The 25,818-nt window shown below is 39.9% G+C and overlaps 1 protein-coding gene across 2 annotated transcripts in view; it reads right to left on the reverse strand.

The window, feature by feature from the left end:
- The window catches only part of CFAP47 (cilia and flagella associated protein 47), a 651,611-nt gene that overhangs the window by 577,668 nt on the left and 48,125 nt on the right, over positions 1–25,818 (reverse strand). For both annotated transcript variants that reach the window (XM_048863833.2, XM_075132125.1), the window contains 7 exons: positions 22,177–22,393; positions 20,386–20,630; positions 18,994–19,124; positions 17,258–17,380; positions 16,285–16,416; positions 10,868–10,945; positions 10,189–10,333 (listed from right to left, as the gene is read on the reverse strand). In XM_048863833.2, coding sequence (XP_048719790.2) covers positions 10,189–10,333; positions 10,868–10,945; positions 16,285–16,416; positions 17,258–17,380; positions 18,994–19,124; positions 20,386–20,630; positions 22,177–22,393 — 1,071 coding nt within the window. The remainder of the gene's footprint in view (positions 1–10,188; positions 10,334–10,867; positions 10,946–16,284; positions 16,417–17,257; positions 17,381–18,993; positions 19,125–20,385; positions 20,631–22,176; positions 22,394–25,818) is intronic.

The following is a 25,818-nucleotide window of genomic DNA, read 5'->3' on the forward strand; positions in this document are numbered from 1 at the left end:
TATCATGCATTTTATGCAATTCATCTTGCATGTTGCACTCTGTACCATGCACCCTATGGCTTGTACCATGAAATTTGCACCCGAACTACCATGCACCCCATTTATTCAGATTCAGCTAATACCAGTGAAAAATTCATTTTTTTTAATTGCACTGTCAGTTCATCAGCACGAATTGAAATTGTCACTGTGTCACCCCTCTGCACTTCCTTGCCAACTGCCACCAGAAAAGTTTCCAAACTTTGTATTTGAAAAGTCAATGGAGAAAGAAATTAAATGCTGGTGCATACAGTTTGAAGGGAAATGAGAAAGGCAAATTACCAATTTGGAATGCATTCAGATTTCTTACTGATGAAAAGGGAGATACTGTGGCTGAGTATGTTGCATGTGTGACATGCAAAAAAGTCTGTACTTTTATTAGCCCTAAAACTGGTACTTCAAACTTACTTAAACATAAATGTAGACCAGAATCAGGATCCAGTTTGCTGAAGGATATTCACTAAGAAATGTAAAAAGAAAAGGAGTACTTGTGGCACCTTAGAGACTAACCAATTTATTTGAGCATGAGCTTTCGTGAGCTACAGCTCACTTCATCGGATGCATACTGTGGAAACTGCAGAAGACATTATATACACAGAGACCATGAAACAATACCTCCTCCCACCCCACTCTCCTGCTGGTAATAGCTTATCTAAAGTGATCATCAAGTTGGGCCATTTCCAGCACAAATCCAGGTTTTCTCACCCCCCCACACCCATACACACACAAACTCACTCTCCTGCTGGTAATAGCTTATCCAAAGTGACCACTCTCCCTACAATAAGAAAAGGAGTACTTGTGGCACCTTAGAGACTAACCAATTTATTTGAGCATGAGCTTTCGTGAGCCACATCACATCTGATGAAGTGAGCTGTGGCTCACGAAAGCTCATGCTCAAATAAATTGGTTAGTCTCTAAGGTGCCACAAGTACTCCTTTTCTTTTTGCGAATACAGACTAACACGGCTGTTCCTCTGAAATCTCCCTACAATGTGCATGGTAATCAAGGTGGGCCATTTCCAGCACAAATCCAGGCTCTCTCACCCCCCCACCCGCCCCCCGGGAACACACACACACACACACAAACACAAACTCACTCTCCTGCTGGCAACAGCTCATCCAAACTGACCACTCTCCAAGTTTAAATCCAAGTTTAACCAGAACGTCTGGGGTGGGGGGGTAGGATAAAACAAGGGGAAATAGGCTACCTTGCATAATGACTTAGCCACTCCCAGTCTCTATTTAAGCCTAAATTAATAGTATCCAATTTGCAAATGAATTCCAATTCAGCAGTTTCTCGCTGGAGTCTGGATTTGAAGTTTTTTTGTTGTAAGATAGCGACCTTCATGCCTGTGATTGCGTGACCAGAGAGATTGAAGTGTTCTCCGACTGGTTTATGAATGTTATAATTCTTGACATCTGATTTGTGTCCATTTATTCTTTTACGTAGAGATTAGGCTTAAATAGAGACTGGGAGTGGCTAAGTCATTATGCAAGGTAGCCTATTTCCCCTTGTTTTTTCCTACCCCCCCCCCCCAACGTTCTGGTTAAACTTGGATTTAAACTTGGAGAGTGGTCAGTTTGGATGAGCTATTGCCAGCAGGAGAGTGTGTGTGTGTGTGTGTGTGTGTGTGTGTGTGTTCCCGGGGGGGCGGGTGGGGGGGTGAGAAAGCCTGGATTTGTGCTGGAAAATGGCCCACCTTGATTATCATGCACATTGTAGGGAGAGTGGTCACTTTGGATAAGCTATTACCAGCAGGAGAGTGAGTTTGTGTGTGTGTGGTTTTTGGAGGGGGGTGGGGGGTGAGAGAACCTGGATTTGTGCAGGAAATGGCCCACCTTGATTATCATACACATTGTGAAGAGAGCGGTCACTTTGGATGGGCTATTACCAGCAGGAGAGTGAGTTTGTTTGTGGGGGGGCGGAGGGTGAGAAAAACTGGATTTGTGCTGGAAATGGCCCAACTTGATGATCACTTTAGATAAGCTATTACCAGCAGGACAGTGGGGTGGGAGGAGGTATTGTTTCATGGTCTCTGTGTGTATATAATGTCTTCTGCAGTTTCCACGGTATGCATCCAATGAAGTGAGCTGTAGCTCACGAAAGCTCATGCTCAAATAAATTGGTTAGTCTCTAAGGTGCCACAAGTACTCCTTTTCTTTTTGCGAATACAGACTAACACGGCTGTTACTCTGAAAACTAAGAAATGTGTCACTATCACACAGGACACGAAGACAAATGAGATTCAGGAACTATTGAAGTTTGTAGCAACAGACATAAGACCCTTTGAGGTAGTCAGTGGCCAGGGATTCCTTGCATGTTCTCAATGTTTGATTAACACAGGTGCCAAATATGGTCAAATGGATGCACATGCACTAATATCACATTCCACAACATTAGCCTGGCATGCTGCACTTGTGGCAGAAGAAAAAAGAAAAATCTCCATGGTGCTGAAAAACATTCTTGGCACAGTGGGTGGAGGGGTTACCCTCAATCTGTGGACGGAGATTACAGAAAGGTTGCCTATTGGGGAATAACTGTTCATTACATAGAGCCACAACAGTTCGGAATGGTGGATCAGGTGCTTTGTGTGACTCAGCATGACAGTGGGAAATCGAAAACTGCAGAGAACTTTCTTTCGGCTGCTATTCAGGCACTCAGAATATTTGATATAAATAGTATTATCAATCAGATGATTTTCATTATGGACCGGGGATGGAAAGTGGTTGCATCCCTCAAGTCCTATGTGCGAATAAGCTGCTCAGCGCATATTATAAATACTACACTTGATCATACTACCAACCTGGGAAACCAGGAAGAGGAAGCAGTAAGCTAACTGATCCACGCATGCCGAAATCTCATTACTTACTTTAGGAGATCTGGACTTCAAAACAGACTGAAAATGTCTCTGAAAGGAGATGTAGAAACACGACGGAACAGCAAACTACTCATGTTTCAGACAGCTCATGTTTCAGCAGTCGGACAGAATATATGGAATTCTGACAGAAAAGGAGGATACTCAACTCACTGATGCAATGCTCCAGGTCTAGTGGTCAATGCTAATAGAGTTCCTGCAGCACTTCAAGGAAGCATCAGATGCACAAGAGCAGTCACAGCCCACTCTCCTCTTGGTGCCCATTTGGTACAAGAGGCTGAAAAAGCATCTCCATCCTTCTACCACTGATGTATATAGTCTAAGTCAACTCAAATGCCAAGCTTCGCAAGATCTCATTGAAAATGTTGAAATCAAGCCTCTGCACAGAGTAGCCGTTTTCCTGCACCCACAAATGAAGGGGATGAAAGTTTTCAGTGAACAGGAGGGACAGGAATTTTATCAAGAGACCAAGAAGCTTGTCTTATTGCAGGAGAAAAATATTCCTGCAGTGAATATTACAGTTACACAGACTCCATCACCAAAGGATGACAATGGTCACATACAGAGTTTGAGGATTCAAATAGCAAATGTGGAAGTGACAATGATGAAACTGACAAAGAATGAAGATGTGTTGTCTCCACCACTTCAGCAGTTGTACAAGCAACTTTCCCCTTCTCAGACGAGTTGCATGATTTGTGCATTCCATCCTTGCATCTAGTGTGTGACAGGTCACCCTCAGGGTGCCACCTGGAACTGAGGTATAGCCGAGCCCTCTGTCTCATCAATCTGGGGTCCCTCTTGCACTGTGACAAGCTGCAAAGCCCTTCAAGCTTGCACCAACATCCACATGCAGGGACCACACCCAGCTGTGTTCATGAATGCTCTGGCCAGCCACTCATGAACCCATAATAGAAAGGCTAAAGCCAAAATACACCCAGCTCCCCAGCCTAGGACCCCTGTACTGTCCTGCACTGGTCAAAAACCTGACCAGAATGAAATTTATTACCCAGTCTGCCACTTCTACAAAGGAAAGTGGACATGCACGAACACTTGCTCCTGAGCCGAGACTTTTCCCTTTGCACTTCAACCACCACACAGTGTTTTAGGTAAAATACAAAATAAATTAACTACAGAAAAATAGATTTTAAGTGGTAAGTGATAGTAAACAAACAGATCAAAGTAGATTACCATAAGAAATAAAACAAAACCACAATCTAAGCCTAATGTACTCGTCAGGATTTGAATCTCGCAGTGTCTCACCCAGTTAGACAGTACAAGCAGGTTAGCATACACACAGGCAGGCTTCCTTCTTTTCTGCCTGGGACCAGAACTTCCCCTGCCCCCAGTTCAGTCTTTTTTCCTCCAGTACTTTTAGGTGTGTTGCTGGGGGGAGAGTGAGATCCAGTCTTGTCATCACTTCTCCTTTCATATCGTCTTCCCGCTTGATGGAAAGCTCTTTTGCTGTGACCTGGGTCAAACAGTTCCCATTGTGCAGTGCTTTCTCTGGGAGGTATCTATTGTACACAGTTCCTGGAGTAATCCTTGTGCTTGTGTGCATTTCCTCAATAAGCCATCAACATTGTTTGGCCTTTTTACTGTTGTACCTGAAAGGCTGCTTGTGGGTGTCCTTAACCTCGCAACATGTTTCAGTAGCACATAAATAGCCAAACTTCATAACTTCATTTAGAATGACAGCACATACAATCCAACAGGGTATTAATGTTTAACAGAACAAGACATGTAGAATGATACCTCACAAGGCATATTATCATAATTCTATGACAGTGATGAATATGGCGTGTTGCTTTCGGGCACAGAGGGTCACACAGTGCACCCTCCAAGAGAGCTTCTCAGTCTCTGATCACGCAATTAATGAAAATTGTAGTTCACTTAAGCCAGAAACTGTGGATGATTTAATGTTTTTACACGGTAACATTTCAAAGAAAATCAGCTGTCCCAAGGAAGACTTCTAAGACGAAATCCCGCAATTCAGGGTGGGTAGATAGCTCCGCAGTGCTTAATTTATATTGGACAAGGTGTCAGGGCTCAGCCCTGGCAAGCCCGGTACAAATTAAGCATTGGCTGGGCAGCCAGAGAGCACCTTCACTGCCCTCCTATGCCCCTCAAGGCTGCACTCCCCCCTCGTCCCTAACATTTGGACCCCTCTTCTATGCCCATTTGGGGAAACTGACCTGAAATCATGGAGCACCTGCTGCCATTGCTCCTCTCCCGCCACACATACACTTACGGTGGCGCAGAGGGTGACCTGCCAAGCCATGCCAGGGCTCAGCCCAAGCAAAAATTAAGCACTGTAGCCTTGCGATAGTATTCCCCTTGCATGCTTCCACAGGGAGAACAGACACTTTGTCCCTTGCATTATCTGGACTAGTGAGAGTACCATCAGCTTTAGTTACCTCTTTATCTGCAAGTCACACTGGGTGATGCAGATAATCCCACAACCTAGTTTGGGGGGGGGGCTCTGTGATCAGTTAAAAAACCCAAACATCCTACCAGAGGAACTAATGCTCATGGCTTTCTTTTCTTACCGGAAAAACATTGCACGACATGCAGCAAAGAGTTTTATTGATTGAGACTTCAGTGGGGCTTTAAATCAATGGAATATTGCAGACCACAGCAAGAAGAGTTGAGCAGGAAGTCTGGAGACTGACAGTTACAGGACAAGCAGGAAAAGCTCCCTCCTCAGCCTGACATCCCAGCTGTTGGGAGAAGACTGCAAACCCCAAGTGATAAAGGCAGGAATCTGGATGGAAACACACTGCTAATTTCCTCAACACATGAGCCACTACAGGGGGACACTAACCTTAAGTCAAAGAGCTGGTGGTTGGTGCAAAAACTGGAATCTCTGAGCTCTGAGCGTGGTCACTTTATAAATCACAAGCTAAATAGGCAGCAGACTTTTTTATTTTATAGTTCAGTTTGTGATTTTGAGCATTATTGGCGTGAGACATTTATTATATTATTTTTAATATAAAAGGCTATTTGTTCTGACGCCTGTTGTAATAATAAGATTGATGTTTAAAACAACAACAGTGTGCACATTTATTAAACAATTTAACTTTGTTATATACTACACATGCACACACACACACACACACACCCCTCCTGAAAGGCACTGTGAGATAGCATGTTGCTGCAGGCTTGGTGAGGATACAGATAAAAGAAAGTGCGGATTGTGGGTCAGATACAAGTTGATTCTTCTGGATGTGGATCCACATTTTTGTATCCAGGCAGGGCTCCACAGCTCAGGTCATCATCAGGGATTCCCTCTAATTTTTCCACACATGTGCGGAATGTATTTTGTTATGTGCACCAATATGGAGGTGATAGTGGGGCCAGGGATGAGGGGCTCAGGGCTGGGGCAGAGAATTGGGGGCAGGCAGTGAGGGCACTGAGGTGGGGCCAGGGATGCGGGGTCTGGGGTGCAGGAGGGTGCTCTGGGGCTACAGTAGGGAGAGAGGACTCTCTCTGTGCCTGCAGCAACACCTGGGCTGGGGTTGTGGGGGGGAGAGGTGCCTCTCCCCACTGCAGCGCCTCGGGGCTGAGGCCACGGGATAGGCAGCACTCCCCCAGCCGCGGCAGGTCCAGGCCGGAGTTGGGCTGGGGCTACATTGGGGCTGCCCCTCCCCCAGCCACCGCGGCAGGTCCAGCCAGGGCTGCGTTCAGGCCGACCCTTCCCTGGCTGCCACGGCCAGGAAAGTTCCCCGAGTGCCTGCACAACTCTAAATAGGCTGCTGCTTGGCCAAGCAGCTTATAGGGAACTTAGGTTCCCATTAACCCATTCTCTTCTGATCACCGATATGCAAGCACACCATCTGAGAGCCTCCTGGGTTTGCAATAGGATTGGTGAGCTATTCAAACTTCCTGCAACATGCAGGGTGGGCAGTAAAGTTTTCCCACAGTGTACCACAGTCCTAGAGCTAGAGTGGCCAAAATCTGGGGGGACATTAAGGACTCTGGAATATCGTTACTTTGACTTGGGTCTGTACACAAAGCCCTAGGTTTGAGCAGAGGAAAGGGGGGAAGAAAAAGTCTTAATATTGTATTTAAATCCTATGTAGAAATCCAAGACCGGGGTTTTCTAACATGGGTCAGATGACTCAAGCCCTACTAACCCAGGCTTACACTGCAGTGTAGACATACCCTGAAACACTACAGTGGCTCAGCTGTAATGCTACATCTGTGCCACTGCAGCGTTTCTAGTGAAAACATAGCCTGACTTACCTCACCACAGCAACCACCCAGTAGAAATCCTATTTAACATTTCCGCAACGCCCAAATGTAAAAGAAACAAAATACAAATGATTGAAATATTTGAAAACCAAAACTTAAGTGAGCATTCGTTTGGGGGGAGGAAATTCTTTTCTTGTATTCACAGAAGAGTCTTTTAAAGGAAAAAAATATCTTGTGCAAACGTTTCGTGCTCATGCTAAATGTCTTTCTTTGAAGAAAATGAAGGGAAACCAATCAAACAGATTTTGGCTCTTTTGTAATAATCATTTTTTAAAGAATAATCCTACTATCTAGACAAACACAACACACAATAAAGAGGGAAGGAGAAAAGATAGATAGGAACAAAACTGCTGTCTTTCTGTTACTTCATTCACATTCTGTGGATAAAATACATAAACAAATTGGTCACAAACAGGTTGCATTAGTCTCTGAATCCTGGTGTACTTTTCCCCCATCTGAGGAAACATCTGGGATCTGACTTGCATGCTGTCATCTCCTCCCACTGGTTCTTCTTCATGCTGGAATAAACTTGCTTACTCTCCCTTAGCCTGCCATGCTCTTTATAGCAATAATACAATGAAGTTAAATCAATCCCCCAAAAAGGGCAAAGTTTTGAACCGATTAGACAGAAGATAGAAAGATAGGAGAATGAAAAGAAAGTAGAGCAGAGTTAAATTACACACTACGAAAGGGGTAGAAGGAATGCTAAACCTGGCATTATAGGAGACCCAGTAGTCCTCACAGCAGTGACATGACATCTTTGATGTTCTTAGAAAGGGTTTTCTGCTTTCCCAATGCTCCATTTGTGGCCTGGATGCACAGAAAAGTCACCACAAAGGTCAAAAGTCATGTTTACATTGTTGGTGACAAGATGTCCTGAAAAGCCCTGTGCTTCTCCCCCAACATGTCCAGAAGGGACAGACAATTAATCAATGTTTTCCCAAAGGTCCAACTCAAAACAGTTGCAGGACTACTAACACTGACAAACCCTTCCTTTTCAAGAAACTGCTAATCTATTTGTATGCCAACTTTTAACCTGAGATAGTATATTATATTACCACCTTCATAAAAAACCTACAAGATTCAATTTACATGTTTTTCTTTGGCTCCATTCTGTGCATTATTCCAATAATAGTTCTATGAAAACTATCTGTTTTGGGTTAAGATGACCCTTTTAAAGCCTTAAATAGCCCAGGTTTCAACGTAACTTTTCAAAAAGAGAACTCATGAGAGTATGCCACCTCAAGAACAGAACTCTGCAACTCTGGGCCTGTGAAGGGTGGGTGACTGAGTGAGACTGCACTGTGATGAAATCTTCCAGAAGCAGAATTCAGGTAATTTCTCCCTTCTTTCATAGGTACCATCTGCCAGGATTCTCACTCTGAGACAGTGAGTTACCTCTAGACAGTGTTATGAGCTGGGTTAAACCTTGTTAATGGTTGAGTTAAAACTTCACTGAAAATTATGTGTCAGTGTGCCCTTCCTTTAAGAGAGTTGTAAGAGACAGTTTAGGGGGCCACATCTAAAATAAGGCATAATGGAGTCTGCTCAGAAACTAGCAATATGTGGGTGGAATGTATTGTTCTGGGCATTGTTCTGATCAGGTGAGTGGAAAAAGTCTAGCTGGAGAAGAGAGGCAGACAAGACACAGACACAGACTGGTGACAGAACGAAAGCCAATCATCAACCTATAAGCACTGTGTGATCCTAGAGGAAGATTCTTCTGGGTCCGATGGCGGCTAAAGAGGCTTGGAGCCGTAAACAAAGATGCTATCCACTGTTTTTTTATTCATCCTGCATTCAGAGAAGCAGGTCTTTGTACATTCTTTAGAAATCAACAAGAACCCATCAAAGAAAATAACAGAAAATAGTCAATTTCTAGTCCCAGCTGGAATATCCCCAGGACCCGAAACTTGACTAGCACTCAGGGGCAACACTATGTCTCAAAAGAAAATGAGCCATGACAGTACACAACAGAGAACATACCAACAACAGGGTCAGAAACTGACAAGTAACTTGAATATTCCCTCCTAAACCCACCTATATAGTAGGGATAAGATACCACCTTAAGTTTTTGGAAGCACACCGAAAGACACATCATCAAAAGCTAAAACTTCCAAAATCTGGCAAACTTAAATAAAAGGCATCCAAAAGAGAAAATAAAAAAATCTAGAAGAAAAATGAGTACGGACTCCCTTGCTTCAGAAATAGATTTTGCAGAACTCAAACAACAAAGCTGGATTTCTCCCTACAAGCCAAACCCAAACATTAATGCTTTGTAAACATCCATGTGAACAGCCATCCTGTGGCTGTCTTGAGCGGAAATTCCCCTGCCACTAACAACAGAAGTTGCTCAGCCCTAACTAGCATAAGCAAAGACAATGCACAACTGCAGTCTTGCCAGTCATCTCATAGCCAAGACAGGTACAACAGACATCCACTAAAAGTAAAACACAGTCTCTTGCATGACATTACTACTGTAGGAATTAGTATTTAAAAAACAGTTGTGTGATATTTCTAAGGTCTTTAATTTAAGCCACGTAGAAACTCAGACCATTAATTGTTCATTTTGTGAGGAAAAACCTCAACTGGAAGGTATAAGGTTGAAAAGTTAGCATAATGCTGGAAATCCACCTTCACATTAAGAGGGAATCAAGAACAGGACTATAACATAACCTTATTTTATGCTTGTTAAAAAAATAAACTTGGCTTATAACTTAGATTTTTGGCACTTCTCCAGCATTATCTCCAATACATTTGTATTATTTCTGTGGAACAGAGTCTTGTTTTGTATATAAAAAGTAGTCCAGGCAAGGTAAAACTAATGTCATTTCACAGGAATAGTATAATATCTTAATTTATATTAAAGGCTAAGAAATAGCAACTACTTTATACTATGCCTTTAAACTTTCTATACAACAGTGAATCATTAAGATTTTTATATGAGAAGAACTGCAGGTTGGATTTCTTTTACTGATATCATATTTTTCTGTTAATTACAATTCTGAAATAACAAAAGAAAGTACCTGACTGGTCTTTGAAGTTCAGTGTAAAGTCTTTATATTTGGATAAATCAAACTGCACCCTTGCACGTGCTACTCCTTTGTTTTGAAGCAAAAAGGGAATGCCTTGGGTGGAACCAGCATAAACACCATGGAAGTTGAAGGATTCCTGTTAAGTTTAAGAAAAAACAATGTAAGAGTGTTATAAGGTCATCTATATACCTGGAGAGTACTTTAAAAATACTGCAGTTCAGAGATCCAGTTAATATAGGATAACTTATGGAAGTCTCAGTTCATCAACTGCCTATCCAGCTCCCTTACTGGCCCTAGGTCTTTCGTGGGTGCCAAAGACCACATCTTAGGAACCACTGCTATAATCCCTTTGATTGTACCACTAGTGAAGTTTTTCAAATTGAGTACCATTTTTCAATTAATTAATTTCATTCTATTTCTCCTCTTTTCCTTCCTTCATCATTGTAACCTTTACAAACTGTGTGTTCAGACAGTTAAATCCCTGACTACCACAGGTATATTTAATTTTTAAATCTCTCTTCACATTCTCCTCAGTCCCTGAAAAAATGTGAATAACTAAGGAAGGAAAATTCTGACACCTGACAACAAAAGTAATAATCAAATAAAACTAAACACTACAAATCTTACCTAGAACTAATAATTAGTATAATAAAAGATAGCTTATACTTACTACATTAATGCCTATTTCAGGGGCCTCTACAGATCCACCAATCCTAAATTCCAATACTTTTCCATGGCGGACTGCTACCTAGTTGAAAGAAAAGTAAAACTGTGAACATTGTAATTACTACATTACTTTGCCATCACAACTGTTCCATTACATTATGTACTCTATAGTAAATGACAATTAAAAAAAAAAGACAGCTTTAAATAATAGACAATAGAAAGACACAGCCATGGAATTCTACTGCATAGGTTCCCATGAAAAGAACTTCCCACATTCTAAAGTTATTTTGATATGAAAATATTATTATGAAGTCTAAAAGTGCTGTATTGGTTTCTATAATGTACACATGCAACATTTCCAGTGGGTTATGGAGTCACTGGGTAAAAGTAGCAGCTCTGCTGGATAGCAAGCAAGACAATGATAGCCACTACCGAAGGAGGGAACTAAATTGAAGAAAAGAGCAGCTCTTTGCAGCCAGGAGAGAGAGCAATATGGAAGGGAGTACACAGTTGTTTTCAATGGCAGGCGGGAGCTGGGTGGAGGAAATCTGTTCAGTGTGAGAAGAAACTGGCAGGTACGTTTCTTGAGACAAGGCACAATGGAAAGAAACAGGTATTACAGCTAGGTCAGGAGAAGTACTGCAACTGCCTCAGGTTTCCAAGAAGTAGCGGAAGTGGAAGGGAGTGGGTGGGTGTTGGGTTTAGATAGTATGGTGTAAGGGAACAACAGCAAGTGGAGAAAACAGCAGTGGGATCAGAAGATGTGGCCAGGTCTCGGCATATGACAGCATCTATTCAAAATTATCTGAAATCTGCCCCTTTTTTCTTGATGCAAGATGAATCCAGGAAACTTATCAGACTCATGTACAAATCAAATCCAGATCAGGTATTTGTTGCATCCCTAATCTCAAATCAACCTTTATAACAAAGCACTCTCAGAACTCAGTTTCCTTGCGATGCATACAAACAGGAGTCAAATAATCTAAACACTTTTCAGTAGTCTAAGCCCTGTCACTCTAGAGAACGTGAGAGTAGATCTAAGAACTGAGGCTAGTGCTCCATTCTCCCACCACAGAATACAAATAACTTCCACGGTTTTCTGTGTGACTTACTTGTACATTGTGCTCGGAGAACAGAGCCTTGAAATATAAAGTAGTATTTCCAGGCCACAGGCGTAGCCCAAGTGGCTATTTTTTTGCACTAAATGAAATGGAGCAAACTAATTTACTGACTGAAAGTTTCTATCCTACAATACACCCTTTATAAGTCTCTTTATTACAAAGTGTTTATTCACCTAAACCATTAAAAATAACTGTAATCAAACCAAGTGACCACTGTAAGTGGTAGACCTCAATATTGATGCAAAACTGATTAATAAAATTATCGTAGTTTATTCTTATGATGTTGGTTCAATACAAACTTGCCTGTGCCTTTACTGAATTTAAGAAATACTAACAATTTTTTTAAAAAAACAATTATTAGAGAAATAACATAAGTTTACGTTTTCAGTTGATTATTTAATTATATGAAATGTTAGTGCTACAGAGATTCCTATGAAAAGTTCATTCAAATAGTGACAGGCTTCCAAAATGTCAAAGGAAGATAACCCCTGAGTTAATAAACCTCTATGTGTGTTTACACAGACTTTGAAATGCAACTTTTATAATGTTTATCTCCATTTTAACTTTCTAGACTAACATGCTGTATGCATTGTTTTTAAAGATTTAGATTAAGTATTGGTTATTATGCTTTTATATAAAATATATAATGGAAACTTTTAAGTGCAAGTTGTAAATGTACTGCAAATGGCAGATCTTAAACCTAAGAACCATCGGGTCAAAATGGCCAGAATATCAGCAAGATTGTTTGATTAAAGTGCAAAGCACCTCCCTCTAGTATGAAGCAGAATGTGGCACAGAGATTAATTTTATCCCAAGCAACATATTTTATCAGAATATTTTGAGATGCATTGTGTTCTCAAAAGCCAAGAAAGTGAGTCTTTCCTCCTTCCCTTTTCAAGGACAACGCCTAAGTTTTAAAACCCTCAGAAAGAATTACAGAAATACTAAAAATATTTGCTTTTAGAGGTAATCTAAAGTCTTCATTCCTCAGATGTAAAGGAGAACATTTATGGTTGTGAAATGATTTGTACAAAGCCTTTCTAATTTCTAAATTCATGTTGCTGCTTAAAGGTGAAACCCCTTAGTTCCTTAAATGCATCAATACGTTTATTTTGTGATGTTAATTTGCATCTAAATGAAAGCCTCATAATAACTTCCTAATGTCACTGTAATAAGAATAGGCAATATTTTATGTACAAATATAGCAAGGTCATTTGATGTTATATCTAGTTACTAATAGAATGTAACCCAAGTAAAAAATATTGATAAGAAAATTAGTTATCTGGCTATGCTTAAGCAATTTATTTACTAAACTCAGAAAGACATGAGGTACCTCTCCAAAGCCTGCTAAGAAGAGATAGTGCCTTCTCGGATGGCTATTTAAATTTAAAGTCACTGTCTTTAAGAATTAAGGTTAAAAAGACTACTTTGAGAGCTGAAAGACTATATAAAATATAAATCTTTTGAGATTCATTTAAAACAAAATTTCATCTCCTATGAAACCTGGACAGCACTGAAGGAAAATATCAGAAAATGGACTAAATAAAAAGAATTAAAACTCTAAGGGCATGTCTATTCGACTTACAGATACTGCAGTAATTACTGCAGGGGCTGATGTCCATACTACCCTCCTACAGTTGGTGGTACGTGACCTCACCAGGAGCGCTTCCACCAACTGAACAGAGGCACTGTAGGGGGCTGAGAGCCGGGGCTCTCAGATCCATGGCGTTCTCTGCCAGAAAGCCAGCTGCCCCCACCCCCTGGGCTCTCGGATCCCTGCTCCCAGCTGGGAGCAGCCACCTGGGCTTCTTAGCTCCCTGCCTGGGGAGCCTCCGGGCACCAGCCCAGCTGGGAGTGGGAAGCAGGGGGCAGATCAGCTCTAGCTTCCTGGCTTTCTTGTCAATTTCACGGCTCCAGACATGAAATTGACAAGATACCCAACAACTGATGTAAGGAAAGCAGTGTCTACACAGACACGGTCACCCTGATTACACTGACATAAGCCCTATACCTCTCGTGGAGGAGGAGTTATTATGTCAGAGTAGCAGAGCACTTATATTGGCGTGACAAGGCTATAGTACATGCACTGACAATTAGGTCAACGTGAGCTGCCTTACAGCGACCGAACTGAGTAGAATAGACCAGGCCTAACTTTCAAGTTCTGAGAATTTCCTGCCACAAAGATAAAGGCAGTATAACCATCAAGTTGAGGAAAAATTACAACCCTATACTGCCTATGTAGTAGCACATTGCATATGTAGAGCTGAAACTGCTAACAAGGTAATCCCATTAAGTTGCTGAGCCAATGAAAGGCCCACAACAGTTGATATTATGAATCCTTCCTCCTCCAGTAAGGTTGTGGAAGGAAAGACTATAGACACTGTGCTGCTGGTTGCTCAGTTCAAAATTTTCTCCCATCCTCTAGCTTTGCAGCACTCACCACTGCTCATCCTGTTCATCTACACAAACAAACAACTAACAACAGTAACATTCAGAGAACAGAAAGGAACATGAAACAGCATCAAGAAGAAGAAACCTTCCAGTTCAGCATGGTTTCGTCAGCATTGTGGGCGACATGAAACTTGCCAAAGCACTGCCAAGGAATGATATTTAAATTGTTCTTGTAATGATTTTATGAAATATTGAAATACTATTGCAACTTAAGATACTAATAGATTGTATTAATATGACCTACTACTTGTATAATCAGATCTTGTTAAACATAAGATGGTGGACTGTGTATACCTGGAAAGGAAACAAACTCACCTGGATAAAGAGAGAGAAATAGTGGGATTTAATTCAGATTTAAGATTCTTGGTACTCATTAATTGCCTATCTCAAGACAACTCCTTGAATAGCTTCTTTTGTAACTGATATAAATGTAAAATGTATAAATGATGTAACTGATATAAACTCTTTGGTTTCATAGGACTTAATATTACTCTTTTTTTCCTCATTTATAAACTGTTTGGGTTATCCATGAAAGAACAAACCTTCAGTTAAATTCTTCTGCCCACCTATAAACTGTTTTAGTTATCTATGATACCAGTGACTCCTGTTTTAGTTTAATTTTTGTAGTGAGGTACCCGCCAAGAGTAGATCCGCTATCAAAAATGTAATCTCTGTTAAAAGCTCTCAACAAAGAGAAATACAGAAGAGATTGTAACTAACAAACCATAAACAATGGTTATTTGTTTCATTTTGTTCTTTTTCTTTAACAACATAATTATAATTAATAACGGATTATTTTGCTTGTCTTTAATCACAGCATCCTGTACAGCAGGGATCAGCAAACTTTGGCATGCAGCCCGCCAGAGTAAGCCCCTGGCGGGCCGGGCTGGTTTGTTTATGTGTTGTGTCCGCAGGTTCAGCCGATTGCAGCTCCCACTGGTCGCAGTTTGCTGCTCCAGGCCAATGGGGGCTGTGGAAAGCAGCGGCCAGCATGTCCCTTGGCCTGCGCCGCTTCCCGCAGCCCCCATTGGCCTGGAGCGGCGAACCACGGCCAGTTGGAGCTGCAATCAGCCGAACCTGCGGACGCAGCAGGTAAACAAACTGGCCCAGCCCACCAGCGGGCTTACCCTGGCAGGCCGCATGCCAAAGTTTGCTGATCCCTGCTGTACAGAAGGCAGAGAACCCCATGTTATTAAAAGAGTGGAATTCACATCCTAGAATTGGGATTAAGAGAGGCAATTATTAAGATTTGGCCTACCATTTCTTGTTTTGCTAAACTATAAATTCTGATAGTTTTTCAGATAAAATGACTTGGCACACAATAACTTGAAACACCCCTTTGGAAAGACAAATTGATGATAAATAAATTCATGCTCAAAGGCAATCTTACACCCATGCCCTTAGACTAAATCAATCAGATTAGAAGCTTTTAAGTCTTTCCTCTAATTGTCATTATTTTGAATCCTTTCAAAAGACCCACTTATAGGGTGGATGGTTTGTCTTTGATTTGATTTGGTTCTATTTGGTTCTAGAATTTGATTCTATTCCAACAAAACTTTCAAAAAGGAACACTCTTCACATCCATATGTATTCATAACAAACTCATCACCTCAAGTACAGTATACTTTTTTGACCACAAAATAATAAGATAATGTTTAAAAATTGCTTTAAGAAAAATATACAGATATTCATTTTGAAAAACCACAGTACCAACCATCAACATTTTTAGGAAAAAAATACATTATGTTGGACTGGATCAATGGATAGCAAGATTAATAGATTGGCATGCACATACACACATACTTTTAACAAGATATTACTCAAATTTTCAGATTTTTTTTTTTAATACCTCCACTCTGGTATCAAATTTCATTACTGCATTGGGGGTGAAGTAGATTTTGAGATCAGCATGGCCTCCAACAGGTACTACCCCCTCAGAAGGAGTGATAGTCATGCCAGGCAAGGGGTTCAAATCAAGAACCTTCAAATACAAATAGTAGTTATAAAACATTGATAGTGCTGTAAATGTACATTTTTACAGAATTTAGGAAAGACATTTTCTGTCCAGAAGAGTTTACAGTTTAATTACTGTAACCATCATACTCTGTGACATTAATCTAGGACTAAAAGTTTAGGACAAAATTTTCAGTTAGGCACTAAATCCATACGTAGGCACCTAAATAAATGATCTGATTTTCAGAGGTGCGGAACATGTACCAGATCTTATTGTGCAGCTAACTTTTGCAAGCCAACTTTGAAAATTTGGACCTTGATTTTTTCCTTACAAGCACTCCTGAACATTAGAAAATTATGATTTCACACAACTCCAAAAAGATCCAATACAGCATCTTCTCCAATGACAGATACAAGCTGAGTGAAAATTATCTGCAAGTTATTCACAGCAGAAAATGTGGACAAGACTCCTGCAAGGGGAAGTTTATCTATCCAGTGATTTCTGCTTAACTTCTCAGAGGCCATGTAAGCCTAAGAAGTTTCCTTATTTTTAATAAACACAGTGTTGCAATAACAAGCATATTATCCTACACTCAAATGTGGTCAGGAGGGCCTCGGCTAATACAGACATTACTATTAAAGGAAGAGAAACTAGGTCAAGTAGTCCCATGAACCCATAAAGAGTGTAGGATTCTAAAGAGGGTAACTATATTTTGTTCAATAAACATTAAAACTACCTAAAGGGGGAAAAAAATCAATTAGTATACCACAGAGAACATGTCTAAGAACTGAGAACACAAACTCTAATAAGATATGAAAAGCTGTCCAAAACAAGAAAAAAAACTGTACAGCAACATAATTCAGTTCACCTGGTAGTATGCATGATTTTGTCCTGTGTTTTGAAGAATGGCTGTCTTGCAAGTAGTTAATCCTAGAGGAGCATGATTGAAAGGTATCCTGTGTTCCATAAACTGAATACTGGTGGGTCCAAGCTAACAACAATGAAAGGAAGGAAGGAAGAAAGAAAGAAAGCAAACATAACATGTCACTGAATGTAAATAAATAATTCAACATAGCTTAAAATTTTCTTTTGATTTCACAATAAGCCAGACAGTCGTGGAGATGCATAAATTAAACAGTGAAGTAGAATGTAAAGGGGAACTAACATTTATCTACTTTTTGCCAAACCACCTAGATAAAAAAGTAAACCTCTATCAAAATAATAAAATGTGTTTTATTTCCCTTTGAAAATTAATACTTTTGCTATATTACTGTACTTCAGTTTAAGTTTCGCATGGCTATCAAATTCAGGTATGAAGTTTTTGCAAAAGCTGATATTTTGAGCGATTTTTTAATGTAGTGCACAGATAATTATGTGAACAAAAATAAATTATGACCCCACTTACCCACTAAATTGTTTATGGTGTCTTGATCAAAAACAGCACAGCTCATGCATTTCCTCTCCTCACTTTGTTTGACAGGCAAGATGACACGATCTAATCACAGTCCTGGATACCCTCCACCACACCTCTGTTTCTGTAGGTTGATCTCTGATCTGACAGAAATCTGTAAACCTATGGTACTGCCTCATCTGGAAAGTCTGAAGTGGTGGGTGTCTGTGCTATACTGACGAAGCATCTTAGAGTATGTCTACACAGCAAGGAAAAACCCACAGCTGGCCTGTGCCAGCTGACTCAGACTTGCAGGGTTCAGACTATTGAGCTATTTCATTGCTGTGTAGACTTCCGGACCCGGGCTGGAGCCTGAGCTCTAGGACTCTCTCACCTCGCAGGGTCCTGGAGCCCGGGCTCCAGCCTGAGCCCAGACACCTACACAGCAATGAAACACCCCCGCAGCCTGAACTCTGCAAGCCCGAGTTGGCTGGCACAGGCAACTGCGGGTATCAGTTGCTGTGTAGACATACCCTTAGAAGAAATCAGCAGCTGAGTGGGATAAGAATTGTTTTTCTAGGCCTCAGTATGCCACAGCACAGACCATGTTATAACAAGCTGTACCAATTCATCCACCCAAACAGTGGCAGGAATAAGACATTCCAAGCTGACTAAGAAAAAGGGAGCCTGTGGGAAATGTAATAGGAGGATGTGTCTTATTGGCCATCATTCTTAAAGAAAGAATTCCTCATTTGAGCATGAATCTAAGAGCTCTACTGGTGAAGGCAGCATCAAACCACCTCTAAAAATTCACTCAGCAGCGCAGATTTCATCTGAATTACAATTTTCATAGACCCTTTATTGACCCAGGAAGCAGAGACTGTCCTTCTGGAGCAGCCGCCAGTTCTAATTCAGCAAGGATTACTAGCAGTTCTGTAAACCTCCCAGATACACGATCTGATGTATTTAGCTACAATAGACATTTCCTTTCCTTTCCCAGAACTAGGTTTCGAGAAAATTGGAAATGTGATTAGGTTTCAGAACCAGGGAGGAGCAGGAACCCTGGTCTGTGCTGTGGAAGAATGAGTCACAGAATTTCTACTATTTTGATCAATGTATAAGATATAGAACATGTGAGGTTAAAATAAAATTTAAATCAAGAAAATGTTGATTAAAAACCAAAAATGTACAAAACCATTTGGGTTAAATATTACCTTTGCAAGGCATTTTAGCTTAAGTGTGTTTCCCTGATGTACACACAGATTGAATTCTCCTGTTTCTGGAGAGCAGAAACCTGGATGCCAAACCACTTCACACTCCAGGTCTTTGTATGCTTCTACAATACCTAGATAAATGTGTATAAATATGTAAATATTCACAATTTTGGAAAATTTTTGAAGTTTACTTTATGTGACCAGTTCACATTACTAGAAATGTCTGGCCTGATTTACAAAGGTGCCGAGCAATATACTTAGTTTAAATTAAACCTTGCTTCAAAATTCTTATAACAACTGCATAACCCAGTTTATCAATATACTTCAACAGAATGTATCCACAATTTATCAGTCTTTGAGCATGTGAATCACATTCATGTACTAACTCAGTCTTAAATAATACAAAAATGAGTGCAAGTACAGGCAAACCTGGATTGGTGGATAATAACTGAGTATTAATTAAAAAGACAACAACATTTCAACACTCTCAGAACTCATTCACACCTTAAATTAAAAAAAAAAAAATCTCTTTGCCTTACTTCCCAGATGCTGAGGCATTCCAAGTTCCCTGTCGAGCTAAGCAGTGTTTAAAACAGTTATCCTAAACCAGCTAATTTGGTTGGAGGCCAAAGGTATTTAGCACACCTAACTCTCCTTGATTTGATTGGGAAATCAATTGGAGTTAGTTAGGTGCCTAACTGGGCGTCAGTGGATCTGAATGTCTGCACCTCAGTGTAAAATGGGTCCTTTCATTACTGAACTCCAATACCGTTTTAAAGAGGACTCTGCTATTGGAGATTTCATCTTTCAGATTAGATGTAAAATTAAGGTCCTAAACACATGTAATAATTATTGATTCAATGGCACTTTATGCAAAAGTAAGAGTTGGCTAACCTTCATGTTTTGGCCAGATTTTAAATTTTGTGGTATTATATTCTGTCTACCTAAATTCCTTAGCAGTTTTGATATACATGATTTTCTTTATCACTTCCTATCCTAAATGGTTGCATAGTACTGCTGTGTACTATTAAATAGTTGCCTCATTCCACTCTTGCGGTCAGCAGCTTAAACTCTTGAGCTCAGAGCAGAGCTGCTGTGAAGAGCAGTTTACTGTGGCACAGAAACAGCAGGATGGGGCTGTGGTGCACTTCCAGAGCTTATACAAGCAAATTAGTCTGGGCATCAAAATTCAGCATTTTACTTGCTTTTATGGTCTTTGTGGTCTGATCATAGTTCTGACTTCCAGTAGTATTAATTCAAACCTTAAACATAACATTTTACTGTGTCAAATAAACCTTTACATTTGATGTTAGCCATCTTTAAGATAAATGCAGACACACCACATTTTATTGTTTGCATGTTGCTTAAAACAGCTTTAAAAACATACTATACCTTTGGCTGGCCGTATAGAAAATGCTATTCCTTTATCTGTGACTATAGGTTTCCAGTTGAATTCAGCAAGATAGTTTCTGCGATTGCATAATCTGACTGTTGCTCTAAAGCTTGTTTCCGCAAGGAAACCAGGAGTTGGATTTAGAATCAGCTCCCTTGCAGACAGCTCAAGGGCAACGGAGACTGCTTTTGCAACTACCAGCACATGCCCAGTATGTTTGTTGTTTATTGTGTAAGTGAAAGATCTGTAATATAGAAAACATATGAGCCAATAAATTTTATATATAGTAAAATATTCAGCAATATAGTTACATTAAATATAGTCATTAGGAGCAAAATACCCAATGAAAATATTGTACACGTTAGGCATACTCAGTTAAAAGGATTATAAAAATTTGCTACTTGTAATTGTTTTCCTCTTTAGAGTATACTAGGGACCATAACATTAACAAAAATGCGCTTCTATAGCTTTGATTCATTACAATTTAATGGTCAAATATATGGTCACTTCTTTGCTGAGTGTTATCAGATACTAGGGCCTTGCAGGTCAACTTCGTGTTAGAGAAGAAACCTGTGACCCAGACTCAGATTATTTTCTTAGGGTACAGTAGAACCTCAGAGTGACAAACACCACGGAAATGGAGGTTGTTCATAGCTCTGAACAAAACGTTACGGTTGTTCTTTCAAAAGTTTACAACTGAACCCGGACTTAATACAGTTTGAAACTTTACTATGCAGAAGAAAAACACTGCTTTTAACCACCTTAATTTAAATGAAATAAGCACAGAAACAGTTTCCTTTCCTCGTCAAATCTTTTTTTTTAAACTTTCCCTTTGTTTTTTAAGTAGTTTACATTTAACACAGCACTGTCCTGTATTTGCTTTTCTTAGTGTTTCTGCTGCTGCCTAACTGCATACTTCCAGTTCCAATTGAGGTATGTGGTTGACTGGTCAGTTTGTAATTCTGGTGTTCGTACTCTAAGATTCTACTGTAATTGGTTAATTTACAAAATGTACACAAGACTTTCTGTTTCCCTAAACAGAGGTGGTTACTAACTGCACACAGACAGTGCCCTCTTGCAGAAACCTCAGCTAAAGCATCACTGCTTTTTCACCAAGCAGCATTTGTCTTGAACCTCTGTATCTCTGACTCTCTTGGAATCTCACAGCTCAACAAAACACACCGAGGAAAAATCTGGATCCACCGAAGTCAATGGAGCCAGTATTTCACCCACTATTCACTGTTCCTACCTTTGCCCTGGGTTTTTAACATTGGAAATCTTTTACCCCAAAACTGCTCACCTACAACAACACTGCCTCAAAGGATGGCCTGTGTTTCTATCTTCCTTCTGTACGTGCACATGTATATTTGACTCAACCTCCTCAGCAACTGTATGGGTATTGTTAGAGTTTCATTTTGTGATATCGCCTACCCTAGAAAAGGTTTTCAGTACAGCTATATCAGCAATCCCTCCTAGTGTAGACAGCTTATACTGGCAACATTCCCAAATGAAATAAGCTATAATGGCAAAAGCACTTTTTTGCCAGTATAACTGTGTCTACACTTTTTCCAGTAAAAAAAAATCTCATCCCTAATTAACATAATTACAGTGGCAAAAGATTTAAGTGTAAAATTAGGCTTTGTGTTTACTTATCGACAAATCATAACATGCAAAACATCAGCACTTCCGTTATAATAATATTTAGTTTAAACTATCTATGTGAAAAATGTGTATATTTCCTTTGCCACCTAGGTTAATACCTAAATCAAGAGGCAAATAAATAGCCTTACTTCTGAAATTTCCCCAAGGTATTAGTCTGAAATACTACTGGAATGCAAGTCTTCGAAAGAGGTGGCAACACATGGGACAATGGACTAGTCTGCTGTAGAGCTTCACTTTCAATTTCTACTTGTATCCAGATGTGCACAGGCAGATTATTGATGATATGCATTTTTCTCGTAGATGAAGAGTGCACACAAACTTCACCAAAGTCTATGGTGGATGGACCTAGAATATATATGAAGTTAACAAAAACACTAAGGAAGCATAATCAAAATTTGTAGTTTAGTTCTATTTAATCTATATCACTATCTTACATTTTGGTTCATCAAGTTACACAAGGGTGAAAAATAAATAAAACCACCATAGTAGAGACAGATTCAAACCAAAACCTAGGATTCAAATACCATCCACCCTGGATGCAGGCAGCGGTGTGGTTCAAAATTCTGTTCTACACTTGACATCTTAATTCCACCTCTCTACAACAGTAAGATAAATATTGCAAGAAGTAAAGGTAAATGTAAAATATGATTATTGTGCCTGAAGGCACCACTAATGATAATTTATTAAAATGTAATTGTGTGCATTAAACATGTATTATAACAGTCAATGAAAAATGTAATAATAGTTTCTACATATCAATGATCTTTTTAAGAAATGATACCTGAGGAACCACAGCTTTTTAGGCAAGATATTGATCCAGACTCCTTATTAAATGGATAATGTACACTTTTCAAATCACATTTCAAGAAGTCTCTTTGTTCATTTACTCATCTTAATTAATGATGACAGAACAAATGCATTAGCAAAAAGAGTTTATTTCTCCACTTATGCAACTTGTTACTTCTCAGTCCAAAACTACAGAAATGGGAGGGTAATATTGGGCCATGGCTTTTAGGCACAACTCCCTAATGAAACCAATCATTTGATAGCGTGTGAGGCAGTGTTACTAATGATTTGGATTTCTTAGCATTCACATGCATGAGTGTGATCACATTTATGAACTATGCTCAAAGGCAATGTGTGCTTTTTACTTTCCAGTACTTAAAACAGTTGAATGGTTTCATCACCTTATCTGTGAATATTTACAGAAAAGTTGTTAGGTAATAAATTAATTTAAAATATTGAGTGAACAAATATGATGTAAACAAAGTTTTCAGATGTATTTTTCAGCTTTAATTTTACATGCACTCACTTTGTACTTCATATACTAACAATACTTTATACATCTGTGAGTAACTGCTTCCCTCTCAAACTCAAACACCTGGGCTCTTGTCATATCCTTACAGATACAACAACCTGTTTAAACCAATTCCATCTCTCCCTAGGACCACCAACGGCCTAATTATTTTCAGTTCCATACCTTATACATATATGTAATATCTCCAGATTACATCCCACTTCCCAGCCTTCCTATTAAGTCTCAAGTCATAGGTTTTTTTAAAAGGGGCCATAATAATCCCCTAATCCGACCTCTTGCATAACACAGGTCACAGAATGTCACCCAGTAATTACTAGGTCAAGCCCAATAACTTTGGATTGAACTAGAGCATATATTTTAGAAACACACCAATCTTGATTTAAAGACTTCAAGTGATGGAGAATCCATCATATCACTTGATAAGTTTTTCCAATGGTTAATTATCTTTGCTGTTAAAAATGCGTGCCAAATTTCAGCCACTAGACCTTATTTTGCCTTTATCTGCTAGGTTAAAGAGCCCTCTAGTACCAAATCTCTTCTCTCCATGTAGCTATTAATATACTGTGATCAACTCATCTCTTAACCATCTGTCATAAATATAAAGGGAAGGGTAACCACCTTTCTGCATACAGTGCTATAAAATCCCTCCTGGTCAGAGGCAAAGTCCTTTTACCTGTAAAGGGTTAAGAAGCTAAGATAACCTCACTGGCACCTGACCAAAATGACCAATGAGGAGACAAGATACTTTCAAAGATGGGGGGGGGGACACAAAGGGTCTGTCTGTCTGTGTGATGCTTTTGCTGGGACCAGAGCAGGAACGCAGGTCAGAACTCCTGTAAAAAGAGTTAGTAAGCAATCTAGTTAGATATGCGTCAGATTCTGTTTTGTTTAAATGGCTGATAAAATAAGTTGTGTTGAATGGAATCTATATTCCTGTTTTTGTGTCTTTTTGTAACTTAAGGTTTTGCCTAGAGGGACTCTCTATGTTTTGAATCTGATTACCCTGTAAGGTATTTACCATCCTGATTTTGCAGAGGTGATTCTTTTACTTTTTCTTCTATTAAAATTCTTCTTCTAGGAATCTGAATGCTTTTTCATTGTTCTTAAGATCCAAGGGTCTGTGTTCACCTATGCAAATTGGTGAGGATTTTTAATCAAGCCTTCCCCAGGAAAGGGAGTGTAGGGCTTGGGGGGATTTGGGGGGAAAAGACGTTTCCAAGTGGGCTCTTTCCCTGTTCTTTGTGTAACACTTTGGTGCTGGCAGCTTTTAACCTAAGCTGGTAAGAATAAGCTTAGGGGGTCTTTCATGCAGGTCCCCACATCTGTACCCTAGAGTTCAGAGTGGGGAAGGAACCTTGACACCATCTCTTTGATAAACTAAATAGATTTAGCTTCTTAACTTGTTGCACCTTTCTGAACCTTACCCAATTTTTCAACATCCTTTTAAAAGTGTGGACACTGGTCCAGAAATGGAATGGACACAGTAAGTGTTTCACCAATGCTGAATGCTAAGGTGATACTATCTCCTGACTCCTACTTGATATTGTTGCCTATACATCCAAGAATCACATTAGCCCTTTTAGTCTCCACTTTTCACTGGGAGCTCTTATTCAATTAGTTATCCACCATGACTCCTAAATCTTTTTCAGAGTCACTGCTTTTGAGGATACAATCCCCGACACCTACAAGTATAGCCTCTGTTCTTTGTACCCAGAGGTATGATCTTGCATTTGGTTGCATTAAGATGCAAGCGTGACAGCGTTCGTGGTTGCAATCCAGAAAAGTAAGGTGTTGTATCACCACTTGCCCTGTAACCTTGGGTGCTTCACATGCTTTGCTGTAGGAGCTTCCAACTTGGGATGTTCACAACCAGCCTACAAGCATGCAGGTCACATCCTGAGTGCCGGTGTGCTAGACGGACAGAGTTCAGCAGCTCTGACTCCAGCAGCCTATCTACAGCCCCACAGCACCACTCTGGCTTCCACCAGTCTGGGTTACTACTTGATAGGTAACCCCAACATACTCCCAGTCCTGAATTTTCCAAAAACCGTGTGTTCTGCCATGTTCAACAACAATAAAACCCAAGGGGCTGCAGGTACGGAGAGTGAAAGTCAAGCAGTCACAAAGGAAGTTTGCATAACCAAAGACTACCTTCCCCTTTGCACATAAATATGCAGACACAGTTTGAGTTGTTCCAAGCTCAAACAATGTTTTTTTATTTAAAAAAAAAACAACAAAAAATATCTATGAGGCTGTATTATTAGTTTTGAGGAAAACTACATTTTATGTCCTGTACATATTTACAATGCAATCAGAGAAATATTTATGGTACCAAGTCTCATTAGTAGAGGTGTTCCATTCAGGTTTCCAAACACGGGTTCTTCCTTGTCACACCACACCATACTGAAATTTGGTCTAAAAATAGTTTTTAAGACACCACCCTTCTCCATTC

Source organism: Caretta caretta, chromosome 1, assembly GCF_965140235.1.
Source record: "Caretta caretta isolate rCarCar2 chromosome 1, rCarCar1.hap1, whole genome shotgun sequence".
NCBI lineage: Eukaryota > Metazoa > Chordata > Testudines > Cheloniidae > Caretta > Caretta caretta.